At 39.3% G+C, this 19,869-nt stretch overlaps 1 protein-coding gene across 16 annotated transcripts in view; it reads right to left on the bottom strand.

The window, feature by feature from the left end:
- Window positions 1-626: 626 nt before the first annotated feature.
- LOC115059247 (EH domain-binding protein 1-like protein 1) overlaps window positions 627-19,869 on the bottom strand; it is a 42,019-nt gene continuing 22,776 nt past the window's right edge. For 8 of the 16 annotated variants that reach the window (XM_029526897.1, XM_029526900.1, XM_029526898.1 and 5 more), the window contains 18 exons: window positions 16,140-19,865; window positions 15,986-16,051; window positions 11,702-14,595; window positions 11,562-11,616; window positions 11,153-11,398; window positions 10,348-10,842; window positions 7,807-9,963; window positions 7,469-7,592; window positions 6,500-6,666; window positions 6,377-6,425; window positions 5,741-6,253; window positions 5,597-5,639; window positions 5,383-5,426; window positions 5,091-5,202; window positions 4,767-4,866; window positions 4,112-4,185; window positions 3,728-3,842; window positions 627-2,256 (listed from right to left, as the gene is read on the bottom strand). In XM_029526897.1, the coding sequence (XP_029382757.1) occupies window positions 2,163-2,256; window positions 3,728-3,842; window positions 4,112-4,185; window positions 4,767-4,866; window positions 5,091-5,202; window positions 5,383-5,426; window positions 5,597-5,639; window positions 5,741-6,253; window positions 6,377-6,425; window positions 6,500-6,666; window positions 7,469-7,592; window positions 7,807-9,963; window positions 10,348-10,842; window positions 11,153-11,398; window positions 11,562-11,616; window positions 11,702-14,595; window positions 15,986-16,051; window positions 16,140-19,865 (11,074 nt within the window). In that variant the 3' untranslated portion in view covers window positions 627-2,162. The other 8 variants (XM_029526906.1, XM_029526899.1, XM_029526907.1 and 5 more) reach the window with 8 other exon arrangements.

Here is a 19,869-nt window from a genome sequence, read left to right as displayed (position 1 = left end):
GGAAGGGGTCTGAATACCTTATGTATACATATACTGTATTTATTTTATGTTCAATTTAAGCTGTTGAGAGTTAAGCTACGCTAATGCTGTTTTCATTTCATTGGAACCAATTTACTTCATGCTAACTGGTTCCAATGCCTTCTGTATATGTTGTGTTTTTAACACGGACAGAGGAAACTGAAGTCAATAAACTTTTTCCATCAATATTCAATTGTTTGGTATGTAAATAAATGACAAAGCAGTCTTGTCAAAATGCAGCTAATGTGTACTTTTCAAAATGACTTCACCTGAGCAAATGTGAGTCAAATTGAAAATGTGTTGATTTTTTTATAATCACTGGTTGAAAGTTAAGTTCAGCTGATTGTTCACTTTGATTGTCCTGGTTTTCAAGGTTTTTTTAAGGAAATATAGCATTCTGTTAAGCAAATAAAAATATGAATCAAAATGGGCAGATTGGTTCTGAGCCATCTCTCAAAGCTTTACTATACATTAGCTTTAAAATAAGTTCACCAGATCTTATAATATCAGGAAAGAAAGGCACAACTGCAGTTTAAAAAGCTATAAAAATCCCATTTTAGACAATCCACATTAACTGACATATAGGCAGAACAAAAGTGCACGCAATGTGTGAGGATATTCAAATCATCTATATTTGTATAACTTTACAAATAGGGCAAATATAACATAAAACCACAATAAAATCTCTCTGACAGAAGTTACCATTATGAGCATATTCCAATACTTAAAATGTGACGGTCAGAGCTGCATAGTAAGGCTTCATCTACAACTGCAAACTGTTACACACACAACAAAATCTGTCAGGTGTCAACATCTGTTACTCACACTATCATACTAAAGTTCAAATGTGTAACAATTCAAGTAGAAAGACCATGTTTGAACTATGAAAGAATCATCAGCTCACTTTTAACATGTTGATGTTATGTTGATGATTGGCCATAACGCAGGCAACAGTCACAAAAGTTCAGAAAGCTACATCTGTCATCTGACATTTGTTAATCTCCACAATTACCGATAAATTACAAGAGATGAAACACTTCAGAGCTTTTTACTCAATTATGACAACAAAAGAAAAATAAATGTATTTGTACACACTTTATGTAAATGTGATGTTCATGCTGCTGAATATGTTCTGCAGAGAGGTAAAATGTTAATACTAAATAAAGGCTGAGCTTTGACCTAAAGAACAAATGTTGAACCTGTATTCCTTGCCCTGGCACCTCTAGTGTACTCCAGATACAGTAGAGGTGCCATCTCAAACATTAGGCCGCATTGAACTTTTCCAAATGGCCACAGCTCTGATCAGCTCTGAGAAAAGAAAAAGTTCAAGAATAAAAACCAACTGATTTGTCACAATCAACGGAACTGCTCACAGACCATTTAGACATTTCAGTCAGACGATTCTCACTGACATTAATAACATTAAATGGCTTTGACTATGAAATCAACATAAACTTTCAGTGTTTATGTTGAGGTCATGCTTTAGACATGTGGCAACTTACACAAGAGCTTCTTGCATTCTTTTTAGACCAAACCTGAGTCAGATCTGAATTCTCAGTGAGACTTTCTCAGAGTCACCAGCATATGCTGAATCCTTGTCAGTTTCAGAACATTAGCAATAAATTCTGATTTTCAGCAAATCCAGTTCAAACATTCAGGCACCAGTTAAGTACTCACAAATTACAGAATTAATTTTTTTGTATAGAGATCTCAAACACCATCAACAGACATAAAAACATTAAGTGCAAAGCAAGCAGTCCAACAGCTCTGAGGTCACTGAGGCCTCCTGCTGAGTGGTGACTGCTTCCAAGATGATGCATTGAATTTGTGGAAATGATAAGGTGATGCAATCACACTAATCACCTTAATCATAAAATGCAGTCACGTTTTTCAGCAGACCAAGGGGGTAGCAAACGAAAATAACACATCACATAAATAAACAGATCTGACAAATCGCACACTCTTACTCTGCTTTTGGAGTGTGTTCTCCCCTCACACTAGTTCGGTGTGCTTGCTGGTCTCCTTATTGTCCTCTTACTGACTAAAACCTGAGGTGAAAGACGACCAAGCTTGACCACAAAATCCTTGGTTTGGTCTTGACCCACTCTCAGTCAAACAGGTGCCAGCACCTAATGGCTGGACAATCACTGCATCAGACACTTTTCCTTCTGTTGTTTTGCATATTTCCTCCTCCGCTGCTCCAGACCTCGTTCCAGACGTTCGTCCTCCTCCAGACCTCTGAAGATCAATACGTTACAAGGTCACATATTCAAATGGTCAATTTCTGAAAGCCATTCAATACTGTACAAAAAGATCAAAGTCTTCAAACCGAGTGCCTGTGTAAATGAATTATTATTATTATTATTAAAATAAACTATTATTAGGGCAGCATGGCAGCATAGTTATTAGAACTGTTGCAGGTTTCAGGCTGGGGGCCAAGCTGTACGGGGTTACATGTTCTCCCCAGTGTCTACATGGGGTTTCCTCCAGGTACTCTGGTTATCTCCCACTGTCCAAAGACATGCATGTTTAGGTAAATAGGTGACTCTAAATTGTCCGTAGATCTGAATGTGAGTGGTTTTGGTTTCTGTCTGTCTCTGTGTGTTGGCCCCTTTGATGAACTGGCAATCTGTCCTCGCCCAGTGTGAGCTGGGATTGGCTCCAGCACCTCCTATGACCCAGAAATGGATAAACTGTAGAAGATGAATGAATGTACTCTTATTATTATTATTATTACTATTAAAAGCACATTATGTCCTGATAGTTTATAATTAACTGTCTGGTCATATACACACACTGAAATAATAAAATATTTAGCTGCAAGACTATGACTACACTAAAAAAATAAATAATAATTAACTGTATAAAATTGACAGACAGTTTTACAGGTGGACAACTGTGTATGTGTGTCTGTTGGAATTCATAATGCATTAATTAAATCTGATACAGGTGCTTGAGAACTAGAAATATAGAAATTGTACACACTTAATTTAATGGCCTTTTCTCCAGTTATAGTTTGTACCAGGTTTGTCATCTTCTTTTTATATTGTAGGCCATTTTTCAGGTAAAGTGTCTTTAGGTATCTTGAGAAAGTCAATGTACTGTTATTTTTGGTGTCACTTCTTGCTTCGACAAATGGCTTAGCTGTTTTGCACTTTCATGCCACCTAGTGGTTCAATCAAGAAAAAAAACACAAACTGTTTGGCAAAACCCACTGTGATGCCATTTATTCGTTTATAAACTGCAAGTTGTTTATTTGTGTTTTAGGAATTAGGTTTTGTTTTTTGTTTTTTTTTTTAACCAAAAGGAACCATATTTTGGATGAGGTTGAGCTGAGGAGGAGGACCTGACCTGTTCTTTTCTCCTTCCTGATTTTTAAAAGTCAGCAGGTGATACATTAAGACAAAGGGTCCTTTTCATTCATTCATCTTCTGCTGCTTATCCATTTCCGGGTTGTGGGGGCTGCTGGAGCCAATCCCAGCTCACACTGGGCGAGGACAGGGTATGTAATGACACTCCTGGTTGGAGTTTAACCCAGGACACCGTTATAATCCCTCGACTACCCGCACTGCCAATCGAACACAGGTTTATGTATTGGCTTCACTTCACAGCCCTGGAGTCTGCATCCACTTTTATTGACAAACTACAACACACTTACCCCAGGACTGACTTTATTACAACCCCAACCTGAACAGTGAATTTGTCTTACCCTCTCTCTTTGGCATCCATGCTGTGGACCAGTTCATCTCTCTGGTTGACTAGTGCCACCAGCTCTTGTAGCAGAAGCTGTTCCCTGTGCTTATGGGCCTGACTTTTCTGCCACTCTGCGCCACAAAGACAAAAAAATAGAGGAGATAGATGATATTGAAGAGTTGGATGAAAGACTAAAGTCTTTAAGTCATTAAGCAGATTGTAAAATTAACTCTCAGGGTTGCAGTTGTACAGTAGGCTTTAGTATTTTTATCTTTGTCACTCTTATGCTCAAATACAGTGCAATGAGAAACTAAGTCACAAGCACAAAACATCAATCATCACCACGCTTAATTAAAGCAGTATTAGTGTGTCCTGCATAGTTGTTTGGAAGTAGTTTCACCTTCAATAGCCATCATGTCTCTCAACTCTTTGTTCAACAGCTCAAATCTTCTCTCTAAGTCATGTTCTTCCAGCCTGTCAGTCAAAAGAGATGCATTAGACAATGTGAGATTTATGGAGGGAGGTTGTTTTATGATTTAAAATTAATATGAGCAGAAGTATAAATTATTTACTTGCAATTTAGTTTCTTGACCAGCTATGACCAGTGAAAAACAATCTCGACAACCAAAGTCAAGTCCTCTTTCTATGTTATTCTAGCGCTTTTTCATTATATTCATATTCATTTTAGGAAAATGGCGTTTAAACAATTTTAACTGGGATGACTCAGTCCACTTCAGTGACTAAGTCACCCATTGATGAAGCTGAGATGCATTTGAAAGCACTAAAAATAAATAATGGAACAACATTCAACAACAAACAACCTTAAGTTTCAATTTCTGTCATACGATCTTTTCTAAGCTGAGTTTTCTTAAAGTTATACAACCAAACTCCTTAAAGCTCCCACAACAGGCTTTTGAACAATTTCTGCCATTCAATGACAACTGGACAACACTGACAACAACTGTTAGGGATGAGCACAAGTAGTGATCAACAACTACTGAATGTAATAGCAGTGGCATTGTTAAGTTCTTTGGTTTATGTTGTAGATGTCTTACAGCAGCTGCAGATGGTCCTGTCTCCTTATTAAAGCATTCTTCTTGTTGACCAGAGTGAACCATTCCTGGATCAACCTCTCCTCTTCCGCCTTGTCACTACCTAGAGAAAATCAATCAATCCATTCTCTCACATATAAACCAGGGAGGTTACAAATTATTTTCTCACATTACTAGTTTATTCCAGTTTTAACTGAAAAAAATTTAATGATTTCTTTTTCTATTTGTCCTTCAAAATATTTGTAACTTTGCTCTTCTGAATTATTGTGCGTCCACATGTAGCCATGAATTGCTTCACTGAGATTTGCTTTCTTCCAAATATCTTACCTGTTTCCAGTAGTTGCCTGAGTTTCCTCTCCACTACACCTGCTCTGTTATCAATATGATTTTGTTCTGCTTCTAGGGCTTCCATCTGATTGAGAACATATTGGCTGGAGTCCTGGATAGATTAACACACAGAATTTCCCAACAAAGCATCTAAATGTTTGTATCGGTGGATCAAAATGGAAAAAAATATTGCATATGTGGCCAATGAGCAGGACAAAAACAAAGTACATTTATTAGGGAGAAACAGTTCTGAGATCCAACCTTACAATGGGACACATAGCTGGCCACTAACCTGGCCTTCTGGTCTTCCCTCTTCAACCACAGCCTCTGTTTTCTCTGCAAGACAAATCCAGAAACAATCAACTATAAACAATAATAATTTTAACAATAAAGAACTTACATTTTAATAATTCAGATAGTCAAGTCCAAATATCATCAGCAAAAAAAGTAAGTCAAAGATTGTTTGAGATTGTTGCGAGACTGCAAGAACTTTGAGAATACCTTACCAGTTTCTGACTTCCTGGGACTCTCTTCCTGCCCTGCAATAACCTACAAACCCAAATAGATTTTCATGTACTGCAGATGATCATAAAGGAAGAAGCATTCAAAAGATGTATGTTAAAAAGCAGGACAAAAGCAAGGTACCATACCACTGATATGTCTCCTTCATCAACTGATCCACTCCTCCGCTGTGACCTTCGTTTCTTCACCAGATCTGCATCTTTGACATGAGAGAAACCCGACTTTGATAGGAAATTGGTCCTTGGTGGTGCCAGTGGTGACTGAGCCCTGCCTGCCCCAGCAACCTGCAACCGTTTACTTCTGGGAGGTGGAACTACATCCCCAGTGGGTTTACTGTCCTTCTCTTCAGAGCCAGTAGTCCTATTATTCTCAAGGCATATACCTTCCTCTTGCAGCCTCTGGGCACAATAACGAACAGTTGCCTCAGGATCCTCTTGGTTGTGCACGTCCCCTGCTACTGCATAGCTGGACTCGCTACTGTCCTTCTCTAAGTGAAGCACACTGAGTTGCTGGCCCATGAAATGGGTTCGAATTTGGTTAAGGTAGGTCATGACAATGAGGCGGTCAGGCACTGCTAGCATGATCATGTCTGAAGGCTCCATCAGCCTTGAAATGCCAAGTTCAGCAAAGCCATCGAAAGCCTGCAATATGAACAAAATAAATGGAGGGTTGCATAAGGACTTAGCAACAAACAGATTTAAAAAAAACTTTATGAATTACGCTTTGCTGTTTATTAAATCAACAGAAAACTCATCATCAATCACCTTTTTGTTGTTGTGCTTGATGTCATATGGGTCCAGCATTTCATAATTACTATACAAAGAAAAAGAAGGTTAGGCACTCAGAACAATGTCTGCAGTGGCACCAGTCTTTCAATCGTTTCTTACATCTTCTCTGGGTGGAAGTGGTGTAGTATGGCACAAAAGGCCAGACCGTTTCTCCAAGAGGTGGTGAAGTTGGTGATCTTCACTCCCTTGTGACTCTGGGTGATTTCTTGGCACCATTCCAATAAAGACTGGCTAGACGTCACTAAGGTAGGAGTGGGCAATGAGTTCTGAAACACATTACAGACTTTTATTAATTTTTTGCTATTTAGAGGGAAGAAGGACAACGGAGGAATTACACATTTCTCAAATATTCACTGAGCACTGTATTGGGAACATCTATACACCTGCTTTGTGCAATTATCTAATCATTCAATTACGTGTCATGGGAGGGTTAGTAGGGGCAGGAATTGGCCATGAAAAGCTTGAATCTGTGGGCTTGTTGCCTTTTGTCAACAGTCAAAATTTGTGGAAGTGGTGTAATGGTGACAAGGTATTATTGGCAGTTTGATGCAATCAGATGGATTTGTAGTGAGCCACAAAGTTTCTTTGAGCATCTTGGGCACTTCTTGCAGGATAATGCTCCATGACACAAAGCTAATGTCATCTTAAAGGTTTCATCAACCTGACAGTGAGTTCAGTGAACTTTAGTGGCCCACACATGAATTCAGTGGAAAATTTTTTAGGATCCACTGGATCTGTCACATGAAAACTAAGGACATGCCCAATATTTGTGTGGTGTTTAATCTCCTTTTTAAGTGCTCTGTGAGGGTATAAAACATGAAGATTGTGAAGCAAACATGTTGATTTTGCACATTTATAGATCCAACAGTCACAGAGAAATACAATATAGCATTCTTTTGTTTAATGGATGGAAATCTAGAAAGAATCTAGATTACAGTGGGTTACTGAAATTAAGTTGATGAGGACAAAATTTACAAAACCAGAGCAAAGAGCTGGAAGGATCTGTAGGGAACTGTAGAATTGATGATTAATCAAAAAATACAGAATTGTTGAAAAGCCTTAACATACTTCTGGAGAGGGAGTAAAATCAGGAGGCTGAGGAGGCTGTGGCTTGCTGTCATCTCCATGAGAACCACTCAAGCGCTTCTTCCCACGAGGGACAGGTACAGGCAGATCTGCTTCTTCTGTTTGCCTGGAAAGGCACGCAAACACACAAAGCAAAATGATTCTTTCAATTTTTTAAAACATCCTTGTCTTGAAAAACAAAGTACATGGAAATTAACCGACATACAGAGAGAATATTGACTTTTTACGAATGGAAAAATTAGAACAATGCAAAATTTGCACATATTTACACACAATTGTGAGTGTACCACCATCCCTAAAAGTGCACTGACCAGGCTTACCTTTCATCCTCTAAATAACCAGCAGCTACATCTACGGACACAAAGCCATAATCCATCTCATCATCCCTTGTTTCCTTCCTTGAGGTTCTTTCCATTGGATCAATGTCTTTAGCATCCTCTATGTGCAGCCAGTCATCCTGAGATGATGCAATAGTGCCAAAAAGGGATTTATCAAACTCTTCCTCCAGCACTTTTTCAATGTCATCCAGCTCTAACACCGTCTCTGAAACCTTCTCTGAATCATCAGAAACTACAGGTGTATCTGTGAAAGTCCAACCTTCAGTGACTTCACACATTGGATTCTCTGTATAATCTGAATAATCCTGATGAGAAAAGTGTTCTTCTTCCATGTGCTGTTCCACTTGTCCTGTAACCTCATCACCCTGAATTGTGACAAAACCTGCTTCAGATATCACACTTGAATCCAGCAATATTGCCCTTTCTTTTGTATCTTTCCTAGGGTCAGATGTACCCTCTGAGTATCTCTGAGATGACTCCTTTTCCACAGGGAGTATATTGTCTGCAGGATGTGTGCTATGTGAAGTCACACTGACATACTTCTTTGCACGAGGGAGTGGAATAGGCAGGCTTGACTGTTCATTCTTTTCGACCGTGTCAACAACCAGACTGTCTGAATGGCCTCGAGGCGGTGAGCCAGAAATAACAACGTCATCTGGGATGGAATCACTGAGACGTTTCTTTACTCTTGGTTTTGGTATAGGCAAACTTGATGGTTTTGGGATCTTTTGTGAAGTGGCACCATCGTCTACTTGAACACTGCTCTCAACGTTTAATCTGCTACTCATCAACTGCAAAGTAGCCAGTTCTGTAGTTGTAGGTTGAGTAGCAAGTGGAAGATAGAGGTCTTTGCTCCCTTTAGATGTTAAGATAATAGGTGGCTTTTCTGTTTGGGAAGCCTGAGATGTTTCTTCAACAGCTATAAAGTCTTCTGGGAAGGAGCCACTGAGACGTTTTCTTGCACGAGGCATTGGGATAGGATGATTTGTTTGTTTTTCATTTACTCCAGTTGCTGGTGCATTTTCTGATTTCTGAGAGGAAATTATGTTGGCTGTGTTACAAGCTGTTTCAGCTATCTTTGACTGCTTTGTCTCCTCTTTATTGCTCATCACAGTGTTGTCAGCCTGGTCTATTTTTACAGTCTCTTTGACTGAAACTTTCAAATGTTGACCTCTCAGCCCAGTGTCACAAAAAGGCAATTTCTTGCCACATTGTGGAAGGAATATCTTCTTAATGATTGAAAGAGGAGCAGTTTGTCCAACATCCAACATCTCTGCTTCGGACTCCTTCCTTTCCAAAGGACATATTAAGTCTGAAGAAACCTGGGCTGTCTGTGGAGATGCACTTCCGACAAGTTGTGATGGGACCCTTCGAGTGATCGTTTGACTGGGTTTATCAGTGTTCTCTGAGACATCAGAGAGCTCTGATGTCTCCGATTGAGGAGGACCAGGTTGAGATGTTTCCAAAGCAGAACTAACTTTGGCTTTCAAATCTTGCTGGCCATGAGCTATTTGATCAGATTTCCCTCCTGTAACACTGTCCTTTCTTCTCATCAGTGTGCAAGGGGAAGCTTTCTGGTGACTTGCAAGTGGCAAGGCACCTTCCCTTCTTTTCACATGAGGAGGAGAAGTGAGGCTCACGGATATTTGGAGAGATTCAGCTTCCCCTTTGTAGTTATGGTCATCTATGTATGATATCACTTGAGCTTCAACACATTCTTGGTTATGACCATTCTGAGATATATCTAGAGAAACAGTAGTGTCTCCTTTTTCTAAGCAGGAAGAAGTGTCAAGGTCCACAGCCAGTTGTGTGGGAATAACATCAGTGAGGAGCTTGACAGACAAACCATCAGGTTTTTGTTTGCCATCTGGTGTTAAACTATCTTTCCTTCTGACTGGCCGTGTTGGAAATGTGTCTTTTTCTTTTTTGGACCCTTTCAGTTGAAATTCTGTAACTTTTTTCTTTGGCTCTCTGCCTCGCTGAGAGACAGCAATGTCAGCTTTCGGTCCAATGCACTGTTCATCTGACGGTTTGTCTAAGACCATCTCTCTATGTTTATTTGCACCTGCAATTGAGTCATTTGACGTGGACTGCAGAAATGTAGTGGCAGAAATGTCTTCCATGCTTGTTGGTTGCAGGCTTAAGGAAAAGAAAGGAAAAACTTCAGAAATTGCTTTTCTTGACCATGTCATTCAATTGTGTCATGCAACCTTTTCCCCACGAACTATTCATTTTCTCAACTTAATAGCCAGAAAATGAATCATAAGAATAAATGACCACAATTTACAATATTCTGCCTTCCATGCAGTAAAACAATGCAGCAAAGGACAAACAGACCTTTGTTAGCTCATTCTATGGCACCTATACAAAGAGCAACATTACATTCCACATCAATGTTGATCCTTGCAGCTACTACAGAATTGATCATAAGCAGAACAAAAGTCAGTGTTATCGCCAAAGTTGCAGGACATGAACAAGGGCACACCATGCAACTGAAATAGGCAACAGTCCACTGGAACTCACCCTTTCTCCAACTGTGATGAAGACAACACTGTTCGAGCATCATTATCTGCTTCTGTTTTGGGTTTTACTACAAATTCTTCAATGTCAACTGATGCTTGTGCAGCGCCCTGGCCAATAGGTGCGCTTTCTGTGTGACACTGTTCAAGAGAGTCCTCTACTTGTTCTGTATCTTCTTTTGATATTTCAGAAATATCTGCCTCTGTCAATGGTGGCCATTTTTTCATGCTTGCACAAACTAAGAACCCATCATTGCTCTCTGCAGTTGGTGATGGAGATGCTGTTGCTGCTTGATCATTTAAATGCCACATGTAGGGCTCCGCACTTGCTGGATATTCAACATTGTGATTGTCTTCAAACTGGCTCTCTATGGTCTGAATACTATCTTCTGAGCCTTCCTTGTCCATCAGGTCCCTATAGGATATAGCCTCGGGTTGGTGATTCACTTGAGTTAAAGTAGAGCTAGGGGGCCCCAATATGGATGCTACTGTTTCGTAACTGTGAGAAATGGATAGTGGAATGTGTGAGTGAAATCTGGAACTGTTCAAAAACAATGATTTAAATAATGAGCACAAGAAAAAATGAAGTTTTGGAGAATTATTGAAATTAATTTCATGCCAAAAAAAGTCTGCCATATATAGTCATATATATTCAACACATGAAGACAAAATTAGAAATTTTTGCTAAATATATTTTATTATGATACTAAGGTTTTTATGCTCCAAGGAAAAAAGCCTTTTTTTAAATCCTAATGATGACAAATATTTTGAAAACTACATGTTGCATGCCACACACGTCTTACACTTACCCTTTATGGAAAACATCCACAAAAACCTTTACTATTCCTGATGTCTCTTCTTCCTTTGCTATGAGAGTGACTTCTGCCTGTTTTTCTGTTACTGTTCCCTCTGCCTCCAATACTTCCCAACCCAAGACTCCCAATGGCTCTGATGTGTCCACTGGTTTCTTCACTGTCTGGGGCTCCTCTGCTGCTATTCCTTCTTTTTTTTTGCTGAAGTCCACGAAATAAGATTTTGCAGCATATTCAAAATACCTTATGAATAATACAACACGAATGTAGTGAAACACAGTCCTCACAACAACACTTAAAATTTACCATGCACTAAATTATCACTTTACTAAAACCAATCCAAACAGCACACACACTAGATTGCCCCCTTTCAAGGCAATCAATGCAAAACGGCTCTTCAACTTACCCATCATCTAGAGAAAGGTCTATATTTTGCTTTGCACTGCAATTGAATTTCTCCACTGTCATAAAAACAAACATAATAAAATTGTGAAACGCAAAAAGACAAAGACAGAATCACCTTGATCATTACACACTTAATCTCACCAAGTTCTGCGCTGGAGCTGCTGACAGATTTAGAGGGAATATCAGGAACTCTTGCATCTTTGATATATGACTTCATTGTCTGTACCGGAGGCAATTCCTCTGGTTTATGTTTTTCAGAAGAGGGCAGCACTGGAGCAGCCAATGTTTGTTTCTCTGTTGGAATTAACTGAGAACTGCTTGGAAAACCATGAATTTGGGTCAAATGGGGACATGATGGAGTAATTTCTACCATGCAGTTCATTTGATCATATTTCCCTGGAAGTTTTGCTATTAGACAAATCTTCTCATTCTGTGGCTCATCAAGGAAGGATTTGCCCTGTGTAGTCCTTGTTGGCATTTTTATATGTTCAGAGCTAAGCATCCTTGCTGATGGAAAACCTGGAACACATGGAACACATGGAGCAGATGTGTATAAACTGGCCATATTTGGTGGTTTGTTTGCAACCTGAGCAGAAGGAAAACCAAATGCACGGGCCTCTTTTGGGCAGGATGCCACTATTGTCAACATGCTTTTTATGTTGATGTGATACGGTTGGTCCTGATCAGCAAGGGCCATAATCACATCTCCCTTCTTCTTCTTGTGAGGCTCAATCAAAATTTGTTTTCTTTCACTTAGCCAATCTGTGCGTGAGATTGTAGTGACAGATGCAAAGCCTCTGAGACTTGACACACTGGGGCAGCAAGTTAAGCTTCGTATCATATTATCGTCAATCTTGGATTTGGTTTGAAGTCTGGAAGGGAGTCCATGGATCCTGGATGCTCCTGGGCAAGATGGTGCTAAGGCCAACATTATTTTTGCCAGGTCTCCATCTTGATTTGGACCGTTTATCATAGACACCATCTTCCTTGGACACATGACACACAGAGGCTGTAGATCAAAAAGCCAGTGGAATTTTGAGGAACCGTCAAATGAAGAAACTCCTTGGCTTTGGGATACTTTGGGGCAAATGGGGAGAAAACTCTGCATACTATATTGAGGGTAAGACGGAAAGCCTGAAATCTTTGTTGTTCCTGGGCAAGAAGGAACCAAAGTAACCATGCAATTTTGTTTGTCTATGGTAGGTGGTGGGAATTTAATCCTAGGCAAAGTTATCTTATATAGCCTGGGCATCAATGAATCCAGTTCAGCAATCCATCCCATTTCCTTATGTCCTTCAACTGATGAAAAGCCAGGTATGGTAGAAATAAGAGGGCACAAAGGGAAGAGGTTAACAATACTTGGGCTATAATACACAACTTTTGGATTTGGGATACAGGGGAAACCAAAAACACTTGACACTTTGGGACAGGTTGGTACACAGGAAACCATAGTCTTTATTATCTTCTTGTTGTCATTTGATGTATTAAATATTAGCACCCTCTTCGGTGGCCTTCTCAACAATGACTCATTTTCAGTTTCCCACTCTATCCACACATCCCCAGCAACTGATGGAAATCCAGGTATTTTGGAAACGTGGGAGCACATTGTAGATAGACTGATGATATCCGGTGTAGGATACATACTTTGGGGATTTGTCAGAGAAGGGAATCCTGGCATCCGTGCCACATTTGGACAAGATGGTACAAGGGACAATGTTGCTTTCATTGTTCTTCCAATTCTTTCACACCTATCATGTAGTAACAGTTGCTTTTCTTTGGTTCTTGATTGAAATAATGGCTCCTTGCATAATGTCCACTCCTTTGAATGATGGGATGATGGAAATCCTGGTATTTCTGACACTTCAGAGTATGAAAGATAAACTATACTGTCCACAAAATAAATAGTCCTTGGTTTTGGTACAGAGGGAAAGCCTAAGCTTCTGGATTTTTGTGGGCAAGTTCGCACAAGGGAAACTATTCCTTTCATGTCTTTTGTATTCTTGAGAATTATTACATAATCTTTTTTGATTGACTCCTCCCATAATGGCTGATGAATAGTATTCCAGTCTTTGCACTCATTTCTCTGCACTGATGGAAAACCAGCCATTCTGGAGACACCTGGGCAAGATGGAAGGAGAGTGACATTACAAGACCCATCAAAGCTCACTGTAGGTTCCAGAGCCGATGGAAGTCCAGGGATACGTGCCTCTTTGGGACATGTTTGGGCTAAAGCTGACATGGCCTTCATTTCTTCATTGTAAGGTCTATCTTTAATCATGGGTCTATTCCTTTTTGGTGGTATTTCCCCAAAAGTTTTGTCAGCTTGATCCCATGTTATTTCTAGACGATGATCCGTTAATGAGTGTAGGCCTTCAACACAAGACATTTTTGGGCAAGATCTTACAAGTCTTATTATATCTAATTCATGATATAGTGTGGTAGGTTGTGGTGCTGGCATGGAAGAAGCTGGGTATGTTGGCATTTGATTTTTAAACAAGTGTTTTTGCTCTTTTATGGAGAGGGCATCAGCAACATTTGTTATACCGGGACAGGATTCCATGAACGAGGGTGGATTGTTTTGATTTATCGTTTGTTCTCCATTATCTGCCTGTCCTTTTAAATGAAAAGTACACTCAGTTATTTGAATGTCCCTATCTTTGGACTGATTATTCCAAGTGGTCTCCCTGTTCAGGAAGCATTCTTGCATTTGGTTAGCAGTAGAAAGAAATTCTGGTATGTCGCTATTTACTGGGCATATTGATATCACATCTCCCATCCCAGGTTCTGTCTTCATTTCACCATCAGGGAACAATGGGACTTGACTGACCATTTCTGTTTTGATTTTCATTTCGTCCCCCGATATATCTCTAATTGTCTCTGTAGTCCCCTCTGGTAGCTCCTCTCTTAGTACGGCTGTGTTTGTAGGATGTTTTTCTATCTGCTGTTCAGCATTGCTTATATGGGTCGGGGTTGTGGGATCAACTGCACCAAATCCAAGTGGACATGATGGCGCTAGTGACGCCATGTTTTTGTGTCTAAAGAGAAGGTAAACATAAAGTCATGGTCAAGTTTACTGTAGCGCTGCACCAAATAATCAACTAGAACATTCACATTTTCAACATTGTAATTCTACATACGCTCTCCTAAAAATGCTGTACAAATATAGTATCTCAAACAATCAGATAGTAAATTGACCAGCACTTAACAGTATATTAGACTTAATTTGTGAATCATAGTAAAGGCAGACATTAAACTATGTATCACTACCTATTATAATTTAAAAAATGTATATTTTGGTCTTACAACATTCACTACACTAAAGCTTCAGTGCAGTAGGAGACCGTGGTGTAAGTACTTAAGAGTACTGTATCATGCATAAGCACTTAGAAATAAGTTCTAGCGTCATACATGCAAATTCAACAAATGCTATTCTTTCGAAACTGACTCCAGTATGTATTAGCAACTCTCTAAATTGTTTTCCTTAGAAAAAAAATGTAAATGATACGATGAGCAAACATGTTCCTTTATGTCTGCACAATTTGATTGCAATAATGCTTTGAACATTGTTGTGAAACAGATCAGCTTTACAAAGTCCTTTTAAATGCAGTTGGAAAAGTTTTACAAAAAAAGCAAGTGAATAAAAAAAATAAACCTTTAGCTGTAGCTTTCTTTAAAAGCAATAGTGGCTTTCTTTAAGCAATTCAATAACACAAATGCATGGGTGTTTTTATCCAGGTCTGTTTTGACTTATACCATGCAATGTGCATAATAGCTCAAGCTGACCAGAGCAAATGCCAGGTATCATTCTCACTCTCACATGCTGACTCACGCTACCTAAAGTCCTTTTGGTAATGACATCCCCTAACTATAAAGAAAATGTTATATATTATGTGTCCAAATGACCCCTCTCACTGAGGTCATCAAACTTTAGTGACAACAGAATTTCCCCATATGCTGATATTTGTTTCCTTTTGACCCAAACCTATAACAGTCAGTATATTTACATGCACAGTTAAGTGTAGCTATGGTTATAGCACGATAAAGCCATCTAATCGGACCTCTGTCCTTGTCCCAGCATACATGCACAGGAGTGAATTCAATTTGTTGAAATTATGTTGCCTCAGCTACGTTTGACCTATGACGTCATAGACCACAACAGAGGTGGAAAGAAAACCAAAGCAGTGAGTTGGCCTCGGTATACGTCCAAAAATGGGCTTATGCTGACAACTTTGCAATGTTCGACGCATAGCAGTTAGCCGGCTTCTTTTGTCTGACCGCCAATGTTTGCGTTTTAAATGTCGTTCAACTTCTGGGTCATAGCTTGGCACAAAACTTAAGCACATGCGCAGATCACCTTTTCCAGCTCCAGTCCGACTGTCCGTATACATGCAGCAGTAGATCGACTTTCAATTGAACTAAACCCACCTCTTCCTAACACTCAAGAATAATGGCATGTCAGGAACGGAGTGCCACATCCTGCAATGCAAGTGTCTGAAAACAGAACCAAAAAGCAAATGTTTCAGTAACTAATTCTCAGACATCTTACAAAAATCAAACTTTAAATCTCAATCTCACTCACTCTTTTTCTACAATGGTTACTGCTATGTCCTCAGATGAACAGCTTTCTGTATCTTTACGCATCTCTCGAGGTAAGCCCACATCTGACTTTGCTGGAACAGTCTCATCCAATACCATCTCAATCCCATTACATCTTGAGGATGGTTGATCCACTTGGTTTTCAAAGGATGATGATTTTAAGTTTCTGGCAATGGCCGTGATGGGATAGGTTGAAGATTCCATGGTCATTCTTTGTTGTACATCTTCTGGTGCATCTTGGTAAGGTAACATAAAATGCATGGGTTTGTCCTTATCAGAAATTTTACAAAGGGAATGGTCAACTGACAGCTCTGTACGCCACAATAATGGCCTTTTACCTGGCCATCCATGTCCTAACTGGTGCACATGTGTTGAGGGTATCCCAAGAACAGAAGCTCTTTTTGGGCAAGAAAACACAATATTCACTATATTTGTAAGCTGGTATATGTCAGGTGGCAGTACTGAAATTTCTGGACCAGAAGGTATGACAGAAAAAACTGACCTCATCATAAATAGGTTAGGAGAACAATATTTTTTGTTAAGTTGACAGCAGACATACAAGCTGTGCATTATCACTGGCCAGGATCCTACTTTAGAATCAGTGCTAAATGACACTCTGTGTGGGAAACCAATGACACTTGACTGGGTTGGACAACATGTTGTCAACTGTGTCATATTTAGATTTTTATCTGTAATGGGGTTGGCATCTTGCGAGGCAGAAGGACATCCAGGATTTAATGCTTGTTTTGGGCATGAAGGAAGGATACTAAGCATTTTTTCTTTGTCCTTGCATATCATTTTCTTCACTGTAAAATTTTGGTAAAAAACTCCATGCCCTCTATTGAATGGCTTTTCCCAAATTGCATCCCTGTTCACATTCCACTCGCCAATATTTACACCATTCTTTGCAGGTAGACCTGGAATTGTACTGTTTTTTGGGAAAGTGGCTGAGGATTTCAAAACTCTGAAAGTCTCTTTGACCAAAGCTTCCACTCCTTTCTCTTGTACCTTTGATGGAATTCCATGAATATTTGAGTTTTTGGGACATGATGGTAGCATTGATAACATTATTCTGAAGATTCTTTTGTCTCTAAAATGCATTTCATGATGAGCTATTACAAACAACCTTCCTGGGTTTATCTTCTCCAATATCGGGCTTTTGTCTACATTCCATTGCACTGTAGGCTGACTGAGATTTTTACATGGTATTCCATAAACTCTGGAATGCATTAGATATGTAGGCAGAAGATTTATAATGCCTGTCATATCTACTGACATCGGACTTGTTACTGATGGAGAATGTGGGAAATAGGCTATTTGTGGGCAAATAGGTAATATAGATAACATAGATTCAATCCCATCGCAGTTATGATAGAACTCATTAAGATCCTCTAAATCAAACGTAACCACAGACTTCTCCCTATAGAATGGCAATGGCTTTCTTTCCACTAGCCAATCCAACTGTTTTGTACAGTCTCTAAGTGGCATTCCACAGACCCTAGAGTCCTTTGTACAACTTGATAATAGATTCACCATAGTTAGGCCAGCAGTTGACATCAGTGAAACTGCAGAGGGACACCCAGGTAAACGAGCATTCTCAGGGCAGCACGGTAATACTGCACTCATCCTCATTAAAACATTCTTATCATAAAATGAAATTGCATCTAAAATCATTACTTCTTTTTTGAAAAATGCATATGTATGTAACCTTTTAAAGACAAACCATTCCTTGCAGCTTGATGAATACAGTTTTTGCCCAGTTTTTGAAGGAAAACCAGGGATTATTATATTGACCTTACTAGGCTTTTGCCGAGAAACATAAGGTATGCCAAATACATTAGATTTGTCTGCACAACTTGTCAACACAGCTACCATTCTCCCATTTTGAATGGCTTCTGCGTTTTTTGGTATCCACTGAACAATTTGAGCTTTTAGATTTTCCTCTGGTTTCATGTTGAGTAATTTCCCCAAGGCATGCCATTTTTTGTTCTCTGAATAGTTGTGACCTAGAGAAGGCATGCCAGGAGTTTGGACTTGTTTAAGGCACATAAATGCAAGACTGACAGTATTCAGTAACAGATTCTGATGTGGTGAGGGCATACCAACAAGGTACGATCTTAAGGGACATGTGGGCAAGACTGCCATCAAGCTGCACATTTTTCCTTTGTCTAGATCCTGAGCAACACCTGGGGAAATATCTTGAATTAAGACTTTGCCTTTACTCAGTGGTTTTGCCATCACAACAAACAAACCATCATCTTGAGCACTAACTGGCTTACTAGACAGTAAACCAATAATTCTGTTTTTTCTTGAGCATATAGGAAAGAAATCTGTCATTCTAGAGTCTTGCCTTGGTACAAATAGAACATCAGGTATATTAGGTTCTTTTTCTGACACAGATGGGAAACCAGGAATAGCTGCCTTCCAGGAACAAGATGGTGTCATATTTATTGAGTATTTAATAATTTGTTTGTCCTCATATGACATTTCCTGAATAAGAACAGGATTACTCAAAGGTCTATTTAACAGCAATTTCCTGAAAATATGCCATTTCTCATGATATGCCACAAGTCTTTGTCTAAGTGACATACCTTCAATCACTGTCTGTTTGGGATATAAAGGGAGACAACTGGTGATACTTAAAGTATTTGATGCCTTTTGTAATGGTGCAGATGGAAAGCCCTGAACACTGGCCTTTCTACAACACGTTGACAACAATGACAGCATGACTTTAGCCATATTAATATTTCTGGCATCTTGTTCCTCGACACCAGACATATGTGAAACTTGTTTTATCTTCAATGTACTTTTCCAAAGAGAGCTTCTGTCCCAAACATACTTTTCATATCTATTCACTGATCCCACAGAAACTAAATCTGGAACTCTGCTAATTGTCGGACATGTAGATAAAAGGTACGCCATATTTGCTGTGCATTTCACATAAGATGCAAATCCATGAATACTAGCAGACCTTGAGCATGATGGTACAATATTCACCATTTTTGCAATCCCTGCACTTCCTTCATAACTAGAAGGGTTATAATCAACATACAGAATCAACGGCAATCTCATGCTTAGTAACTTCTGAAACATTAATCTCCAATCACCTGGCCAAGCTATAACTTCCGATGGATATAAAGATGGCATGCCAGGAATCCTTGAATATTGTGAGCAACTTAGTAGTAACTTAATCATATTCATTGCTGCATCAATCTGAGTTTTTGGCTGTACAGTTGGTAAATGAGAAATATAACTGCTTCCTGGAAAAAGTGGACCAAATTCCACCTTAGATATGTAAACACTATTTTCTTCTGAATTTACCACAGAGCTTGGCAACACAAGGTCCTGTCTAACTCTCCTATCTCTTTCATAAGATGGCCTGCTATCTCTAGAATAAGCTACATTCCCACTTCTACCTTCCTCCATACAACAGACAGACTTCAAACCACAGACAGCAGAGCTATTTACTGAAAAAATGTCTAAATTCATACTAGGGTCTTCTCTTTGATTTGAAGATTTTTCTGCTGTGGACTGCTGTTCAAAGAGAAACTTTAAATGAGGGTCTGCTCTTGCAGTGACTTGGTCCGAAGTTGCTGTGTTGCACATGTTTTTCTTATCCACAGCTTCTGTTGTTTTATTCTTCACCAATGGAGGAAAACAATCGCTGTCTCTCAGAGAAGATGACACTGAGGCAGTCATGCTCTCATTTCTGA

The sequence above is a fragment of the Echeneis naucrates genome, chromosome 18, assembly GCF_900963305.1.
Source record: "Echeneis naucrates chromosome 18, fEcheNa1.1, whole genome shotgun sequence".
NCBI classification, from domain to species: domain Eukaryota; kingdom Metazoa; phylum Chordata; class Actinopteri; order Carangiformes; family Echeneidae; genus Echeneis; species Echeneis naucrates.
Note: the sequence above shows the minus strand (reverse complement) of the source record. Positions and strands in the feature narration are given on the sequence as shown.